Below are 19,421 nucleotides of genomic sequence, written 5' to 3' on the forward strand. Positions count from 1 at the left end.
TTTTGAAACCTTGATATCTGTATAATTTAATTTAAAAAATTATATATTGTCGACCTTTCATACATACCAGACATGTTAAATAAATAAATAAGTAAATAAATAAATAAATAAATAGCATACTGTATGAAAGTGAACTCATACAGCATTTGTTTGACCATAGAGGCACACACATAGTAGGTTCCTCAGGAGGCAGTACAGTAAATGCACTCTGTGGTAAAGTGTGCCCACCCACACTTTCCATGGGTTTCATCTTTTCACATAAACCCTTTAAGTGTTCTTTAAACACATCTGTATATCACGTGTCATGCAAAAACCGTGTATGTCCAGATTTTTTTTCACTTTTTACTCTCATTTTAGCCCAGTTCTGTGCCCTGTAAATCTATAAAGTATAAGTAATGCTTTTGTTGAAATGTTCCATGTTACTAAACTACAATGTGATTAATGTTATTCATTAAATAACTTTTTGCTGTTTTGTTTGTTGAAACATTCAAGTCTCTTGTGTGACGCAGAGGCTGTGAATTTGGTCAGTCCCAGCAGAGGGTGAGGGGGGGGGTTAGGGTTAGGGTTTGGGTTGGGATGGGGGGTAGGGGGGCTGCTTGTATCAGTAGGTGCTGATTACCTGACTCTGTCACTCTTCCGCGTGCCCGATCGCGGCCTTGCCCCGAGCCCACGCCAGCTGACTGTCGAGCAGCCCTTTTTTAATAATCACAGACCTGCCCACTGACGAGGTGGGCGGTGCCAGGCACAGACCCGCCTGCCCCACCCACCCCTCTGGCCCCCTGGGCACAGGGCTTGGCACAGGCACGGCTTTTTGGCCAGGATCTCCCTGTGGATTTCCTTCCCTCTCGACTCACTCCATTCCTGTGTGTGAATTGCTGTGGACTCAAATCCAGGCTGGACTTTTTCCAGCCATTTTAAATGTAGAGTAATGGCCTCGCGTTTTCCCTCTGTGCTTTTCACAGGAGTCGGACAGCAATAAGGTGTGCTCCCTGTACTCCTTCCGGAATAACTCTACCTCGCCCCACAAGCCCGAGGAGGGGGCCCGGGAGCGTGGCGGCGCCGGTGGCGGCGGCGGCGGCGGCGGTGACCAGCTGAGTGGCTCCGCCTTCGGGACCCCCGAGCGGCGCAAGGGAAGCCTGGCCGACGTGGTGGACACCCTCAAGCAGAAGAAGCTGGAGGAGATGACCAAGACTGAGCAGGACGGTATGAGACACACCCCTCGCCTCCACTCCCCCCCTGCGCACCGTCCCCCAGGGCAGTGCGTAACATTCCCACAATGCCGTGCTGACGTTCGCCCAGCGTTACTGCAGCATGCGGCTTGCATTCCGTCCCGCCTGTCTAAAATGAAGCGATACTGACGTCAGGGAGTGACTGTGATGTTGAGGGAAGGTTATGAGAAGGTTGTTTCTGTGGTGTGCAGGTAGGATGAGTGCAGTCATGGGACTGTGATGTTGAGGGAAGGTTATGAGAAGGTTGTTTCTGTGGTGTGCAGGTAGGGTGAGTGCAGTCATGGGACTGTGATGTTGAGGGAAGGTTATGAGAGCGTTGTTTCTGTGGTGTGCAGGTAGGATGAGTGCAGTCATGGGAAAGTTTTTATTTTCCCTCTGGGCTGAAAAGTGAAAACCCTGAGGCTGTGCACCCCAGTGCACCTGCAGCGTCTGAACAGACCTACGGCTTTGTGTTATCTTTCTCACGCGCGCGCACACACACACATACACGCACACGCACACGCACACGCACACGCACACGCACACACACACACGCACACGCACATATACACACACACACACACACACACAAGCACTAACACACATGCACACAAGAATGCATGCATACAAGCTTGGAACCTCTCCTTTTTATAAAACACACACCAACCCTCTTACTGTGGCAGGAAGCTCTCCATTTTATAAAACACACACCAACCCTCTCACTGTGGCAGGAAGCTCTCCTTTTTATAAAACACACACCAGCCCTCTCACTGTGGCAGGAAGCTCTCCTTTTTATAAAACACACACCAGCCCTCTTACTGTGGCAGGAAGCTCTCCTTTTTATAAAACACACACCAGCCCTCTCACTGTGGCAGGAACCTCTCCTTTTTATAAAACACACACCAGCCCTCTCACTGTGGCAGGAACCTCTTCTTTTTATAAAACACACACCAGCCCTCTCACTGTGGCAGGAACCTCTTCTTTTTATAAAACACACACCAGCCCTCTCACTGTGGCAGGAAGCTCTCCTTTTTATAAAACACACACCAGCCCTCTCACTGTGGCAGGAAGCTCTCCTTTTTATAAAACACACACCAGCCCTCTCACTGTGGCAGGAAGCTCTCCTTTTTATAAAACACACACCAGCCCTCTCACTGTGGCAGGAACTCTCCTTTTTATAAAACACACACCAGCCCTCTCACTGTGGCAGGAAGCTCTCCTTTTTATAAAACACACACCAGCCCTCTCACTGTGGCAGGAAGCTCTCCTTTTTATAAAACACACACCAGCCCTCTCACTGTTCCAGTTACATTTTCAATGACAATGAAGTTTTTTTTGGAGCAGGGAAATTATTTTTGTAAAATAAAGTAATTCTATTTCTTTTTGATTCTTAAAATGTTCTGCTCACATAGACAGGCCTGATGAATGTGTGGTTCGTGAAGATTAGGCTATGTGTTTGTGTACAGGTTTAATATGGGTAAACAGAATGAAAAGCATAACAATATGACCTCCTCTGGAAGATCAGTAACTGAAATTAATTATAAAGATACATAGATTTAAAAAAAGAAGAAATATATATGCATTGATCTCAGATGACTAAGATGACTATTTTCATTTTGATTATTATTTATTTTTTAAATAATCCCCGAAAAACCTCAACTAATTTCAGCATTACTGTACAGCAATGGGAAATCACCGGTAATGACTTTATATGACTTCACACTCAGTGATTCATTCCTTGTGCTCTGTGCGTAGCCTCAGAGTCCAGCTGTGCCTTTACAGCAGGTGTTTAACACTGTTAACGTGTAATGTGGTATCAGAATGAGCGTCATCTGACACACAGTGGACTCCACCAGCAGCCCTAACTGTGCAGCTGTGCAGTCTAACTGCAGCAGCCCTGACCGCACAGCTGCGCAGTCGAACTGCAGCAGCCCAACTGCAGTAGCCCTGACCGCACAGCTGCGCAGTCTAACTGCAGCAGCCCTGACCGCACAGCTGCGCAGTCTAACTGCAGCAGCCCTGACCGCACAGCTACACAGTCTAACTGCAGCAGCCCTGACCGCACAGCTACGCAGTCTAACTGCAGCAGCCCTGACCGCACAGCTACGCAGTCTAACTGCAGCAGCCCTGACCGCACAGCTACGCAGTCTAACTGCAGCAGCCCTGACCGCACAGCTGCGCAGTCTAACTGCAGCAGCCCTGACCGCACAGCTGCGCAGTCTAACTGCAGCAGCCCTGACCGTACAGCTGCGCAGTCTAACTGCACTAGCCCTGACCGCACAGCTGCGCAGTCTAACTGCAGCAGCCCTGACCGCACAGCTGCGCAGTCTAACTGCAGCAGCCCTGACCGCACAGCTGCGCAGTCTAACTGCAGCAGCCCTGACCGCACAGCTGCGCAGTCTAACTGCAGCAGCCCTGACCGCACAGCTGCGCAGTCTAACTGCAGCAGCCCTGACCGCACAGCTGCGCAGTCTAACTGCAGCAGCCCTGACTGCACAGCTGCACAGTCTAACTGCAGCAGCCCTGACTGCACAGCTGCGCAGTCTAACTGCAGCAGCCCTGACTGCAGCTGCACAGTCTAACTGCAGTAGAACGCGTGTATGCGCAGGACCGTGCTGTCGGACGCGGCTCGCCAGCTCAGCGGGGTCTCTGCCCCTCCCTCCCCGTGGCCCGGCGACGCGCCCTGCAGTGGCTGGCGGTTATTAGGAGGACTGGGGGGGGAAAACACGCAGGAGAGCAAACATTCCAAAACGCCATTGGAAACATTTGCTCCATTCTTAATTAGCGCTCTGAATGTAACGTGCGCAGTCCAGAGCACGCTTCCCCCGGGACCTGCGACTCTCCAGCCACGCCTGGGGGCCTCTCAGCCCCGCAGCTCAGCCGCTGAATACATTAAGCCCCGCTTGAGCACCTTTCTGTTTACCCATAAATGAAGCATTGCTGTTTTTTATCTACAATGCTGCGATGTTGGGGGGGGGGGAGTCTTTGGCCACCGTGTGAGTAAATTTTTTATTTTTCAAGTGCAGTGCCACTGAGGGTAATAGAATCACATTCATTCCAAGGTTGTTTTTCTTTTTACAGGTCGTGGTCCACACGTTGTTAACCTAACAGTGGGGTCTTCATATGCCCAGAAAGTGTATTAAAGGTTAAATAAATCCACACTCACACTCCCAAAAGGCATTTGATGTAAAACAGATGTAACAGTGCATTGTAGCCGGCCCCTTCGTTTTTCAAAAATAATGTTCCTCCGCACTTCCTCGCATTGCTACGAAATGATAGTAGAGCCATCATGCCAAGGGCTGCTAATTTTTTTTGGGGGGCACGGGTGGGCCCTGCGGTACTAAAGGGGCGGACGGTTTTTTTGCGGTTAATTGAAACGGTGAAGAGATGCTTGTGCTCGAAGGTCCGTATGTCAGCGGATGGGAGGAGAGGGTGCTTCAGACGCCTGTGCAGCTGTTTAAATACCCTCCTTAATAGCCCGGCTTCGCCCCGCGCCTCGTTCCCGCTGCCCCGCGCCACCCAAAATAACTCCCCTCGCCGGAGGAAATTAGTGAGGGAGCGGAGTTACGGAGCGAGACGAGAGGCTGGGAGAGTTCGGCGCACCGGCTGCAGCCGAGAGCTCCTAGGGCCCTTGAGCTCCCTCCGCTGCGGCTCCTCCAGCGCCAGCGCGCAGGTTCCATCGGTTAGCCAAGTTTTCCGCCGCGCGCGTCTGCGGGGACGGTCAGCGAATAGGAGCTGGAGCAGCCGTGAGAGCCCAACTCCGGGAGTTTCAAGCCCACTTTTCGCGCCCCGTTCGTTTCGACTCTGATCCGAGTTCGGGTAGTGGAAGGAAAACCTCAGACTGTGACGTAGTCTCACTAAGGCTTGACTTGAGGAAAGTACGGAGCTGAACTGTGTGTTTGGGAGTTTAGCCCCTAGTCTGTGCTCTATGAAAGTCAACACATTTGGGAAGCACCAGTAACACACAGGAAACCTAAGAGACGGACTAGGCAGGTAGCAACAAGTGCATTAACCAAACAAACATCATTTGAAAACATGATTTTCAGTTTTTGGCTTTACTGATGTGAAACAAAGCAAATCTAAATTTTGAAAAAAATGTAAAAATAAGAACAAAATCCCAAAGAATACTCCTGGTGCTCTCCCCCTGCTCTCTCTCACTAGCTCTATTTTTCCTGATGCTTGGCAAAATATTTTCATTCATCACATTTCTGTTTTTATTTCTTTCTTCTTTCTCAAAAAGAGATGGTCTCCCAGGTATTCTCAGGAGAGCCTCTTTGCACCAGGATGTAAATTGCCTTGTTTTTATTAGTGCAGGCATATGTGTATGTGTGTGTGCGCGCACGCGCGTGCCTGTGTGTTTGTGTGTGCACCTGTGTGTGTCTGTGTGTGTGTGCATATGTGTGTGTGTGTGTGTGTATGGGTTTGTTTGTGTGTGTCTGTGTGTGTGTGCGCGTGGGTGTGTGCAAGCGTGCATGTGCGTGTGTGTGGGTGTGTGCGCGTGTGTGTGAATGTGTGTTTCTGTGTGTGTGTATACATGTTCTGTTGTGAGTGTGTGTGTGTGTGTGCACATGCGCGCAGCACTGACCCAGTTTTACCTCTCTTAATGGGAGGGATGTGGTGTGGCAGTAATCTGTGGGTTTACCTGAGGATGCTAATCCCTGCGAGGCGGGGCGGTGTGACACTGGAGCGCTGATCTGAGGAAGCTGCCTGGGCTCTCACGCACCTTCACCTCTGCACTCCGCGTCCCAGTCCCCTTCACTCAGCCCCACTCAGCCCCGGCCCCCTCCACTCAGCCCCGGTCCCCTCCACTCAGCCCCGGTCCCCTCCACTCAGCCCCGGTCCCCACCATTCAGCCCCACCATTCAGCCCCTCCACTCAGCCCCACTCAGCCCCGGTCCCCTCCACTCAGCCCTGGTCCCCTCCATTCAGCCCCATTCAGCCCCGATCCCCTCCACTCAGCCCCACTCAGCCCCGGTCCCCTCCACTCAGCCCCACTCAGCCCCGGTCCCCTCCACTCAGCCCCACTCAGCCCCGGTCCCCTCCATTCAGCCCCGGGCCCCTCCACTCAGCCCCGGTCCCCTCCACTCAGCCCTGGTCCCCTCCATTCAGCCCCATTCAGCCCCGATCCCCTCCACTCAGCCCCGGCCCCCTCCACTCAGCCCCATTCAGCCCCGATCCCCTCCACTCAGCCCCACTCAGCCCCACTCAGCCCCGGCCCCCTCCACTCAGCCCCATTCAGCCCCGATCCCCTCCACTCAGCCCCACTCAGCCCCGGCCCCCTCCACTCAGCCCCACTCAGCCCCGGCCCCCTCCACTCAGCCCCATTCAGCCCCGATCCCCTCCACTCAGCCCCACTCAGCCCCGATCCCCTCCACTCAGCCCCACTCAGCCCCGGCCCCCTCCACTCAGCCCCACTCAGCCCCGGCCCCCTCCACTCAGCCCCACTCAGCCCCGATCCCCTCCACTCATCCCCACTCAGCCCCGGCCCCCTCCACTCAGCCCCGGTCCCCTCCACTCAGCCCCACTCAGCCCTGGCCCCCTCCATTCAGCCCCATTCAGCCCCGGTCCCCTCCACTCAGCCCCACTCAGCCCCACTCAGCCCCGGCCCCCTCCACTCAGCCCCATTCAGCCCCGATCCCCTCCACTCAGCCCCACTCAGCCCCGATCCCCTCCACTCAGCCCCACTCAGCCCCGGCCCCCTCCACTCAGCCCCACTCAGCCCCGGCCCCCTCCACTCAGCCCCACTCAGCCCCGATCCCCTCCACTCATCCCCACTCAGCCCCGGCCCCCTCCACTCAGCCCCGGTCCCCTCCACTCAGCCCCACTCAGCCCTGGCCCCCTCCATTCAGCCCCATTCAGCCCCGGTCCCCTCCACTCAGCCCCACTCAGCCCCACTCAGCCCCGGCCCCCTCCACTCAGCCCCGGTCCCCTCCACTCAGCCCCACTCAGCCCCGGTCCCCTCCACTCAGCCCCACTCAGCCCCGGTCCCCTCCACTCAGCCCCATTCAGCCCCGGCCCCCTCCACTCAGCCCCACTCAGCCCCACTCAGCCCCGGCCCCCTCCACTCAGCCCCGGCCCCCTCCACTCAGCCCCATTCAGCCCCGATCCCCTCCACTCAGCCCCACTCAGCCCCGGCCCCCTCCACTCAGCCCCATTCAGCCCCGATCCCCTCCACTCAGCCCCACTCAGCCCCGGCCCCCTCCACTCAGCCCCACTCAGCCCCGGCCCCCTCCACTCAGCCCCATTCAGCCCCGATCCCCTCCACTCAGCCCCACTCAGCCCCGATCCCCTCCACTCAGCCCCACTCAGCCCCGGCCCCCTCCACTCAGCCCCACTCAGCCCCGGCCCCCTCCACTCAGCCCCACTCAGCCCCGATCCCCTCCACTCATCCCCACTCAGCCCCGGCCCCCTCCACTCAGCCCCGGTCCCCTCCACTCAGCCCCACTCAGCCCTGGCCCCCTCCATTCAGCCCCATTCAGCCCCGGTCCCCTCCACTCAGCCCCACTCAGCCCCACTCAGCCCCGGCCCCCTCCACTCAGCCCCGGTCCCCTCCACTCAGCCCCACTCAGCCCCGGTCCCCTCCACTCAGCCCCACTCAGCCCCGGTCCCCTCCACTCAGCCCCATTCAGCCCCGGCCCCCTCCACTCAGCCCCACTCAGCCCCACTCAGCCCCGGCCCCCTCCACTCAGCCCCGGCCCCCTCCACTCAGCCCCATTCAGCCCCGGCCCCCTCCACTCAGCCCCATTCAGCCCCGATCCCCTCCACTCAGCCCCATTCAGCCCCGATCCCCTCCACTCAGCCCCGGCGTCCTCGCTGCCGTGATGGACTCGCTTTTGTTCTTTTAGTGTGGAGTCGAGGCAGAGATCCGGGTCGGATCAGATCAATGATGGCGCGCGGTTCCCCCGGCGCCCCCGCCGAGCTCCCCGTGGCACGGTTAATTAAATGTGTGTTTTAGGTGAGGGGATCGCCGCCGTCAAATTGAACAAAAGCCATTTGGAGCGGAGCGGCAGTTTGCTTAACCGGGCCGACCCCTTAGCCCGCTCCTGGCCTGCACCCCGCGCGGCTGCTGTAGTTAGCCCCCGCACAACCCCACCCCCCCCGTCCCCCCCCCCCGTCCCACGCTGCTGGTCCCTAACAGGTCCTTAAAGTGCTTTAAGTGCTCGTGCGCCGCTCTAATGAATGAGAATGACCTCCTGGCACTGGAGAACTGCTCTGAGCTGAACAGTCACCTTACCTGCTAAAGCTCTATTAGCCTGCGCTACCAGAGAGGCCAGTGGCTGTGTGAACCGCTACATTCACCGCGCATTATTTATCAAGGGCCCTCTGGTCTTCGCTCGCACGACTAAAAACGCTACCATTGAATCAAAAACGCTATATTTTCCATCAAAACAAAAATCTAAAGCAAAAGCTATTCAACGCACAGGCAATTAGGTCTGCTCAATGGTGCACGCTATACAGTATCAGCATGCATGCAGGTGAACCCTGAGCTGACTGCAGCTTGTGTACTGCGTTCTCTTTCTCTTTGAAAGGTACTGAGAAGCAGGACAAAAGATTTAGACATCTCTTTTTTTAAGCGGTGTCACTAAAGGCCGCTAAATCGATCTTTTATCCGGCTCGTGAAGTCCACGTTTCCTGCGTCATGCCCGACGCTCAGCGGTGCGCTGAAACCAGGATTTAATGCGGGTTTTCAGGCCCCCATTGAACACAATGTAGTTTTTCTTTTTTGTGTAGCGGGGGGGGGAGAGCGATCGAAGGAGAGAGCGAGCGAGCGAGCGAGACGCGTCGCCCGTTGTGGCGCGCTGGCGCGTCGCGGCGCAGTGCCAGCCTAGCGTCCGCCCGGGGGAGACAGCCGAAAACGCGTTTAACCCCCGACATTCATCTTTCCTCCGCTTCATATTTGTATTGTGGAGCGCCGGGGGGGCGGGGGGGGGGCGATTGCTGGAGAAAGCCGGGCCGTAGGAAGGCAGCGTTTCCTGGGCATCCGCGGGCCCCTTTCGCTGCCAAGTTAGTCAGCTCTCCTACGCTGCCAGGAGTCACTCTGGCTGCTGGTAAAAGCTTGTTATCTTCTAATCCGTGCTTATACCCCGGCTAGTCTGAATTACGGCATTACACGTTTCAGTGCAGAATGTGGCAGGGGTTCAGGCCGGTGGCCGTTAGAGTCGGACTGCAGCATGGCGCAGTGTGGCGCAGTGTGGCACGACGTGGTGCCCTGTGGTGCCCTGTGGCTCCGCAGCCTGTGCCTTTCCCACTGGAGTAAGCCCCTCCCCCCTTTCTCTTCCTGCTCGCTGGCATCCTGGCCATCCGCAGGGAGCTCCATGTGTCCTGGCTGCTGCCGCTGCCATTATTACTAGTGTTTCACTGCAACACATGCGCATTCCATCCCCGTGTGTGCGCGCAGGACGGCCTGAACTGGCTCACACGCAAACTGCCGTTCTGCTTTGTTTTTGTTTTGCTTTATTCTCCAAGAGGTCAGAGCTTCATTTGAGGGTAACCTCCGTTACCTTTCACAGACTAATATCAGCGATAAATAAAATGTAATAAAGTTTAGGTGTCTTAATACCAGGAATGTTAACGAGAGACGTTCGTGACTGTCGAGGCAATAATTAGACGTGACGATGTGTTCTTTTAATGTCAGACAGTTTTGCGTTGTGATTTAGAGCGGGCAACATCAAAACAGGTTTTGAAACAGGAAGCATCAGGTTTTGGAGTCCCCCCCCCCCCTCCCGGGTCTCGCTGGAGCGCATGAAGACATTCCGCGCAGGCCGAGGTGGTGTTCCTGCCGAAAGTGAAAGGCACTACCCCGAATAACCCCGGAGTGACGGAATGAACAGTTGCAGAAGTGAAAGAGAGAGGGAATTCTCCTGGGCTGTAACCCAAACCCCCTTTGACCTCCCTGACCCCCCTACCCCCCGCCCCGCTCTTCCCGCCTCCTGTGGGAGGCTCTGAGGGAAGGAGGCCAGCCATTGGCCGAGGACCCCTGTCTCTTCAAAGCAAGAAACGGCGAGGCCTGGGTAACCAATCAGGACTGATTGTTTTACCAGTGGGGCCATGGGGGGGGAGGTGACATCAGTAGAGCCAACTGGCCAAACATCTGCCTGCCTTTCCCTTCGTGCTCACGGGCCCCTCTGTTCCTACAGTCACCTCACTTCCACGGTTTTTAGCAGCTTTCCTGTGGCAAAAGGCTGTTTAAAGACCACTCTCTGGAACTCACAGTGAGGTGCCAAATGCCTTCTCTCACTCACTGCTCCCAGAATTGGGTAAGAGCTGCGTGCTGTGTGTTAATGTGTGACTTCAATTTCTGACCTTTCTGTCCCCTTTCTGAGGTTCACTGTGATAGAGAGGCCCATCCATGTATTAAAAAAACACCTTTTATAAGAACACATTAACATGAACGGGCCATTCTGTCCGATTTGGCTTTTCCTATTGTCTGGAAAAACTATCTAGCAAGTGTCAAGCCTGGTCTTCAGCACCCCAGGGGTCAATGAGGTGTCATGCACGCGTCCTCTCTTAGTCCACTGCTAGTTGTGACTGCGCTGGGTTGTTACACAGGAGCCCAGTAACTGTGTTTACCCTTCTGCAGCGTGATCCGCATTGTGTGAGAAGTCCAAGCCCATTATCTTCACGCTAATGGGATGCACGGCAGGCCCAAATCTCCGCTGGAGAATAGGATCATCTGTAAGCCCCCCCTGAGCTGATTAATGCCCAGAAAATGTTTCCGTGGGGCCGGTCTGGGTACCTGCGCACTGCGCTCCACGCTCAGCGCAGAACCCATTTTCTCTAAGCGCGATCTGGATTTCTTTTCTCTTTTTCTTAGGAGAGGTGAAGGACTCTCCACTCCCGAGTTCTCAATTTTTATTTATAAAAAAAAAAGAAGAAATTTCTGTAAAGGCCTGTTCTGGCGCGGCTGGGCGCGCGGCGGGAACGGGGAGAAATAGCGCCGCAGACGCCGCTCCGCTCCCCCCGCTCCCCGCTCCCCAGCGGACGTGTCATCTGCTCCTGTTCCATCCTCGCTAATCAATAGGAATCATTGTTATAATGATCTGTGGCATAAGCCCTTGACTCCATGCATATGCAATAAAGCCGGAGGAGCCAGTAGCCCTTTTTTTTAATTTCTTGGCCGGCGGCCGAGGTGAACCTGCAGGTTTTGAGCCGCGCTTCAAACGCTTAGCCCCTCCCTCCCCGTCAGTCCAAGATTCCCTCGGGCGGCGCGCTCTGGCCCAACATCAGTCAAAGCCTGTTTTTCTTCCCTTTTTTTTTTTCCTCCTCTCTTTCGCTCTTTCTTCCTCTCTGCCTTTCCTCCTTTAAGTAACGTGAGCTCGGGGTCCGCCTAGCTTTGATTCCGACGGCTCGCTGGGTCTGGCGGAAAGCGGTACGTGTGATGGCGAGGCGGTGCGTTAGCGCGGTTGTGTGCGTGCGCGTGGCGTAGCCGGGTCGCCGGTCGCTGGGTCCGGTGCTTTTGTTTGAATAGGTAATGGGGCGGGGGGTGGGGGGGGGGAGGGGGCCAGGGAGCCGGGGTGGGGGGCCGGGGCGCTCAGCTTGGGCTTAAGAGACGCAGGTTGGAATGGCTTGTTAGGACGCGCGATCAAAAAGCCGCTCTCCGCTCCCTGCCAATCAGAGCTCCCGGCGCTCTGCGCGGCAGACGCTAAGTAGATTTGCCGGCTGTACGCCGCGGGCCCTCTGCCAGCCTGCCCCGCGCGCGCTCACAAAAACCCCCCCCCCCCCCCACCACCGCCACGCTCATCACTGCTAGCATTAAACCCCTTTAATATAAGTCCTACGCCCCGACAGTTACTCCACCTAACCAGCCATGAACCTGAGAACATGAACGTAAGTGCTATGACACCTTTGTGTCTAATAATAATAATAATAATACTACTACTACTAATAATAATAAGAATACTAATAATAATAATAATAATAGTAATAATGTTAATAATAATAGTAATAATAATAATAATAATAATAATAATGATAATAATAATAAGAAGAAGAGTATTGAGTAATAGTAATAATAATAATAATGATAATAATAAGAAGAAGAAGAGTATTGAGTAATAGTAATGTGTAATATGTAGCGTTAGCGGTGAGTAGTGTTCAGTGCGGGCTGTGTGCGGGTGCAGAAGGTCCCCCTGTCCGGGCCGGGCGGGCCGGGCGAGCAGCTGTCCCGCTCAATGCGCCATTCTTCACATGAGCCGGTATCACCTTCCCCCGCGCGCTCGCATTCCTGCCTCGCCGACACCGGCAACTGCTCCGGAGCGTCTTCCCCTGGGCTCAGCTGTTGGGCCCGTCCCGCGATCCGCCTGCCAGCCACAACGCCCCCATTGTGTCACTTTCTCACGCACCGCGCCGGAACCCCCCCCCCTCACAGGAGGAAACTAGTTGTCTGTGAGACAAATCACATCCAGGGAGACCCCCCCCCCCCCCCCCCAAAAAGAAAATTAAGACAGAGGCTTGTTTGTGGACTGTGCCACAATGTTAGGTGCATCTCATCTGCAGCCTCTGAAGATTTGGAATAGGCTCCCCTGTTCTCCCAATGCTAGATAGAGAGGTAGTCAGTTCCCCCATTCAGAGTGGATCAGAGCCTGCACTTCAGTATTATCCTGAAATGCTTTCTGTGAAGAAGCACTGTCTACTGTGTTACGTGTTAGTCTGGTGAGAAGGGGGCGGGGGGGGGGGTTTAAAAGGGACTCTGGGAAATGGGGGGGCAGGGGGGGGGTTGTTATATTTGCAACGGCTTTAATTGACTTGGTATCCGCTTTGACCCCTCTGTATCCGGTTAGTACAGTGAGAGCGAAATGCTGACACAGAGGAAAGCAGGGCTCCATTAATGGTCCTAAATCTGTCATTGTGCTGTGCAGCCCAGGCTGCGTCCGCAGCCCAAGCTCTTTTTGTAAATTAAAATCAGCGTGAACCGGAACAGATGTTGACGTGCTTTACTTTATCTACTGAGATCGGGTGATGTGGGAGGGAAGGGGGGGTCGGGGGGGGTCGAGGGAGGGCTGGGCAGGCTGCCAGCACCCCGGCTCCGGTGGGGGGGGGGGGTGAATTGGGAGGGGGACCCGCACACCTCCGAACAGGTGGGCGTGCAGGGTTACACGACCGAACACTGCTGGCACCTCAGGTTTGCTCCCCCCCCTTCCTCCCCACCCTCCTTCCGCACTGTCTGTGCTCATACCAAACAAGAGGTGGGGGGTGGGGGGTGGGGTGGGGGGAGCGGCGGTCATCTGACAGGGATGAAAATAGTTCCGCTGTAAGCAACACCCGGCCCGCAACCATCTGATCTGGGTCACTAATGATTTTAGGGGACGCGCCGCTGGCTTGTTGTCCCAGGCTGTAAGTGCGCTAACCGTACCGCTGGGACGCGCGTTAGCGGCAGCGCCAGCCTCTCGTCAAACACGCGCACCGCGCTCCGATTAGCATGTTTGCGCTGTGTTTCACATGAATATTCCCCATTTAAATTTAGACGTCGGTTGTCTTTCGCAAAGACCCTCTTTAATCCTGTGAGATAAAACAAACATCTCTCGCTCTGCTCGTTTTTTTTTTTTCTCAGTACCGCTTCACGTGTGCCAGGAGCTGAAATGAGGGTGTCAGGAGGAACGGATAGAAACGTGTTTTATTGCTCCGCCAAGCCCCAGTGCTGATGATCACAATGACTTGAGGGACAGCCATCCCTCCCCGGGAGTGGCCCCCCCTGTATAATTCGGGCTCGGCGGGGACGGAGGGGGTAATGTGCTTTAAGACCGCTCCGTGCATTACACGTGGCGCAGTTTTGGTGATTGATTGGAGGTATTAGTTGCGGTTTTAATTAATGGCGGTGGGGCAGGGCTTCTGATGGGCCCGGGCTGTTTCTCCTGATTCCGCCGCATCTTTCAGTGTCGCGTTAACGGACCAGGCGGCCGAGGCCGTCTCGCGTCTCTCTTTCCCGCGCGCTCCTTCGCTCGTTCGCTCTCTCTCTCTATGTTCCGGCGCCTGGTTCAGGGCCGGCCCGCGCTGGAGGGCGCGAGCGGCCGCCCCATAACCCCTCCCGAGGCGAAGCGCCGTCCCGCTCCGCTCTTAAGACACGTTTCAGGAATCCGCTTTATTTCCTGTGAAAGTGGCTCGCCTCAGCGCTCTGAGAGAGAGAGAGAGGGAGAGAGAGGGTGAGAGAGAGAGAGAGAGAGAGAGAGAGAGAGAGAGAGAGAGAGAGAGAGAGAGAGGGGGGAGAGACAGAGAGACAGAGAGAGAGAGAGAGAGACAGACAAGGGGAGAGAGAGAGAGAGAGAGATAGGGAGAGGGAGAGAGACAGTAAGGGGGGGAGAGTATGAAAGATTGAGAGTGTGAGAGAGAGAGAGAGCAGGAGAGAGGAACAGTAAGAGAGAGTGAGTGAAAGAGAGAACGAGAGGAGGGGGGGGGGGATGTGTCCGTACAAAAGCAAATACGACACCCGTCGCTGGAGGACCCTCGCGAAACAATGGCCCATTGAAGCACGGCGCTGCTGACCGGGGGGGGGGGGACTTCCTGGAACTCGGAATCCTTAACCTTTTTAAAGTTCTATGGTTACGTGGCCACTCAGATCCATCTCCTTCACCAGCCCGGGTAAAGTCTCGCAAAGATAAAGGGCTTTTGTCTGATTTCTCACATTTTATAGAAAAATCTAGAGCGACCGACACCGCGAAGGAGTTCACAGGCGAAGCGCGTCGGCGCTGGTGCCGGCAGCCGAATCTCCGACACAACCCCCTGCTTTACTGCTCCTTTCATACGGGTATTTTCCCTCTGTTAGTAACCGCTAAGCCCCCTCCTGCTTGCAAGGCCGTGGTTTATCCATCCACATTCTATGTAAAATGCCTGCCTTTATCTAAAGTGCTGTGTGCGTGTGTGTGTTTGTGTGTGTGTGTGCGCACGCGTGTGTGCGGTAAATGAGTTGCTGTTGTTCGTTTGCCGGCGTGCAAGCCGAGGTATGCTTTTTAGTCGAACGCCAAACAGAACGGAGGACGGTGTTTAAAAATACTGACCTCTGGACCGGGAGTCCTTGGAGCAGTGCGCGGGAATCATGAACTCTGACACGCGTGTAAACAGGCCCGCTGCACGGGACCATAAACACATTTAATTGCTGCGCTGGAGAAAGCGGGAATGTCAGAGACTGCAGCCGAGCTTATTGCTGTACCTCCCTAATTAGACAAACGAATCGCAAACAAATTAAGCTTAGGAAGAAGAAAATGTTTTCTCCTGTTTTTCTTCTTTTCCTCCACGCAAACATTATATTTTACACTATTTTCCTTTACAGCAAAAGGATGTAGACAGCATGCATCGGTATTGCGTATTGACATTACTGATAATGATCCCTTTACATAAGGCTAAATGTTATGAACTGTATGTTTTTTTTGCTTTTTTTACATGTATTTGTTTAGTTTTTTTTGTAAACATGTTTCATTAGAAAGCATAAAATATCTTTGTTTTTTATTTTATGAATTATCCAGAATAAAATGATGTGTGGTTTTAAATTTGGGGACTTTTATTACCTCAGCGAAGGGGAGACACTCACACTGTTCAGAGTAGCGCAGGATTGCACATTTCTGCTCCAAGTACGCAAAAGCCGTGCGAAGCCCTCCCACATGCGTATTCCTATCAGATGGTCCGAAGTGTCAGGAGTTGCCCCGCGTTCATAATGAATTAAAAGTTTGGGTGACTGCGCGCCCACTGGGCTTCTGGGTAAATTTTAATCTATTCATGTGGATCCTATTAGTCACTCTTTTTGTCTGCGCTCTGTCTCCGGCACCCATTCATTTGGTAAATCAGAGCAGGCAGCCATGATCGCAGTTAGCCGCATTATCCCCACACTTCTATTAATTTAACATAGATGAATAAATGTGAATGTTTTTGGAGCATTGATTAGCTGTAGAGTTTATGTCTGACAGTTAGATTGCAGGGTACCCAACAAAATAATGGCTCCTCTGTAAGGTACCCAGTAATTAAATTCTCGTGTGAAATTATAATTTATTACAGTGTGTGGGCCCTAATCATTACCCACATCAAATGGAAATTATAAATTAAAATTAAGTCCACATATCTCTCCTAATGCTCATCTTCACAAGTGCTGAAAACCTCATCAGTACCCGGTGAAGTTTCGTGTGAGGCAGCTCACACCCCTCCACACTGCCCCCCCCCCCCCCCCCCACACATTTTTACTTTTCATTTATTTATCTTATAGGAGAGAATCTGGGGGTTTTTTCTCCTAGTTTTCTAGTATTTCACATCACCACCGAGTTCTTACATGCTTCCAACCGTCCTGATCAGATTTGGGGAAGACTGGGGTTTCTCTCCCTCTGTCTCTGTCTCCCGTTCGGTAGACTGCAGCCATTACTTCCTTGTTCTGAGCGGGCCCTGATTGCCGGTATCGGAGGCGAGGAGTAGCTCATGGAGCGGCTGGCCGGATCGCGGCAGAGCGAAAGTTCGCTCTGGTCACCCGAGCGTTAAATGGCCCCAGCTTTTAGGAGTGACCTTGGGGGGGCAGAGCTGCGCAGCGGCTGCGGCCAGCTGCGCATATGTCCCCCATCGGGGCTGGATCGCTCGCAGGCCCCCCCCTCCTCGCCCCCCCCCCACACCTCAGGCTCGGACATATGCTCTGCTTTATTTCATTCTTCTGACATTAATCCTGTTCGCCAGCTGTTCTGCCAGCTGCCTTTCGGGGCCTTAGCGGAGACGGCGCTTCGCTGGGCTCTGAACGCGGCCTCATTTTGGCTCCTTATGCCCTCCATAAGTTTTGATTGGATTTTTATATTTGTTTTTTTTTTACTCTTCCCTTTCCAGGTTCAGTGAGTTGTGTTTCTCTCTCTCTCTCTTTCCCTCTCTCTGTCTCTCTTTCTCTCTCCCTCATTGGCTGGCCAGGGGTGCAGACAAATATTTTTTTAATTCTCTATCTCTGGCTCTCTCGTTCATTCAGTCTTTTCGGGTTTCGTGAGAGACCTCTCCCTCCTTCCCTTCTTCTTTCTCTCCGCCTCTCTCCCTTCTCTGTGGCCGTCTCCGCCGCCCTCTTGTTTTCGTCCCCCTCCGTCCCGCGGATGAAGGGGTCGGCCGCTGGACTGGTTTTAATCTGCGGCCCAAAGTCCCGCCCCCCCCCCGCCGGAGTCACGCGTGTGCGCGGTGCCATTGGGCCCGTGTGCAGGGCGGGCTCCGCCCCCATCCTGATCCATAATGCACCAGCTTCACCGCACGGCCACCGGAGCCATCTCGGCCTCTCTTTCATGTGGTCGCCATGCAACCCCGCGGCAACCGGCCAGGTCAGGAGCGCGGGGCTGACGTCGGGGTGATGGGAAGATGGGACGCCCATCGCCCTGGCCCACTTCACCAGCCAGACGCAGCCCCCAGACAGGGCTGGGTACCCCCCCCCACCGCTTCCTTATCAAAAGCGATGCTACAGTTGCACATCTGCCAAGAATATCTTTATACGCCTTTCATAAAGAGCATTTCATAAAACCATAAAACCGTTCGCTCTCGCAAAGAGGCCAATACTTCTGCAAAACTGTGGATCCCTTCATGTGAATGACATCGGTGCCATTTCACTGGTGACTTAAACAGTTATTTTTTTATTATTTTATTTGGTGACTCAATTTACCTGGCTGTGTTCATTAACATTTACATTAATTATCATGCTGTCAGTTGGAATTTCCGTGTGCTTCCACTGTCAGCCGGGCTGAAGGATTGCCCATCGCCCGCGCGCTGGCTTGCATGAATTGATCGTTGGCGGAGTTGAATAATTCAGGGCTGATTGCTCCAGGGCTGGATTGGGGGGTGGGGGGTGGGGGGGGCGGTAGCGGGGCCATTTGTAGAGTTGGCCTGGCCCCGCTGTGGAGGTGAAGCCCCCCGGGGCCGGTTAATGCGGGGGGGGCCTGACGAACACGTGTCTCCTTAGAGGGGTCAGCGCTGCAGTCCCTGGGAAACACACAGAGGCACCGTGGTCACCGTGGTCACCGAGGCCGGCTCGGAGCTGCCGGACCGGGTCGGCTGAACCGGGAGAGCCCTGGTTACCCCGCCGGCGTGCGCCCGTCCCATCTGGACGCCGTTCCCCATCCAAACGGCCCCAACTCCGGCAGCCAGGTAGCGGGCGTGCGACGAGGGGGTGTCGGCAGAAGCAGCGGAACTCCCCCGAAAAAAAAAACAAAAAAAACCCCCCGTCACACCGCGTGACCGGGGGGAGGGGGGGGATGGGGGGGGGGCTCTTTGTCCCGGCGCCCGCGGCGAGCGCCGAACTAGTTGTGTGTTCTATTTATACCCGCTGTTCCGAGCCGCTTTTGACAAGCCCAGCCTGCTGCAGGCAGGAGAGCCTACAGGTGACTAACAGGGACTGCTCACTAAGTGGAATAATGAACAGTATTACGTGTCAATTAAATCAAGCCCAGCCCCGAGGTGCAGGTGCTCCACAATGTACTGACATATCTCAAGGACCTGTGCCTCTTCACCCATGCATACCAACAGCCGCATTTGCATATTAAAGAGCTGAAATTATTTAACTGAAGCAAAAAAAAAAGCCTTGTGGAAATGATGGAGGTTATTAAAACTGTTGACAAGGAGAGAAGGTAATTGCCTGAAAATGAGAGCCGGCGTTCCGTTGTACACGGAAAATGTTTTTTTCTTTTTTTTTTTCCCTCCCCTCCTTCTCCTTCTTCTTCTTCTCCTTCTTCTCCTTCTCCTTCTCCTCTCCGCACACATTGTGCTGCGTCGGCCGGGTGTGTAACCTATTACGTTTAGATTGCTCCCTTGCAATTAGTGCCCTTTTTGTCCTCACATCAATAACGTGGTGATTATGGAGGCTTTTCGGGGAGCGCTTGGCACATCCAGCGCCTGTTGTCTCTGGGGCCTCAGACGGGATGACAAAACACGTTCCCTTGTGTTGTTTCCCCCCTTTCAGTTTTGATTCTTGTAATTATTGTGTTTTATTTGGTGCGATGGCGTCTTGTTTCAGCGCCTCTGTGATTAAGACATTCAGAAGATTCTGCGACGTGCCAGGCGCGCGCCTGAGAAAGCCGGGTCTTTGTGCGCTCCCGGTCTCTGGTTTGTTTTTGTAAAAAAAGAACGTAAAAAAAAAAAAAAGACACGGATGATTCCGTGAGGGGGAAAGACTCTGGAAAGCAGCCAGTTCTTGATTTCAAAACCTGAACTTGAAGCATGTGCGTCTTCCTTCTTTCGCTTATCTTTCCTTTTTTTTTTTTTTTTTTTCTTTTGCCGGAAAATTCAGGC

At 54.2% G+C, this 19,421-nt stretch overlaps 1 protein-coding gene across 21 annotated transcripts in view; it reads left to right on the forward strand.

Annotated features, from left to right (window-relative positions):
* The window catches only part of LOC118227027 (transcription factor SOX-6-like), a 188,160-nt gene that overhangs the window by 74,299 nt on the left and 94,440 nt on the right, over positions 1-19,421 (forward strand). For all 21 annotated transcript variants that reach the window (XM_035417094.1, XM_035417103.1, XM_035417091.1 and 18 more), the window contains one exon: positions 963-1,203. In XM_035417094.1, coding sequence (XP_035272985.1) covers positions 963-1,203 — 241 coding nt within the window. The remainder of the gene's footprint in view (positions 1-962; positions 1,204-19,421) is intronic.

Source organism: Anguilla anguilla, chromosome 5, assembly GCF_013347855.1.
Source record: "Anguilla anguilla isolate fAngAng1 chromosome 5, fAngAng1.pri, whole genome shotgun sequence".
In the NCBI taxonomy this organism is placed as follows: domain Eukaryota; kingdom Metazoa; phylum Chordata; class Actinopteri; order Anguilliformes; family Anguillidae; genus Anguilla; species Anguilla anguilla.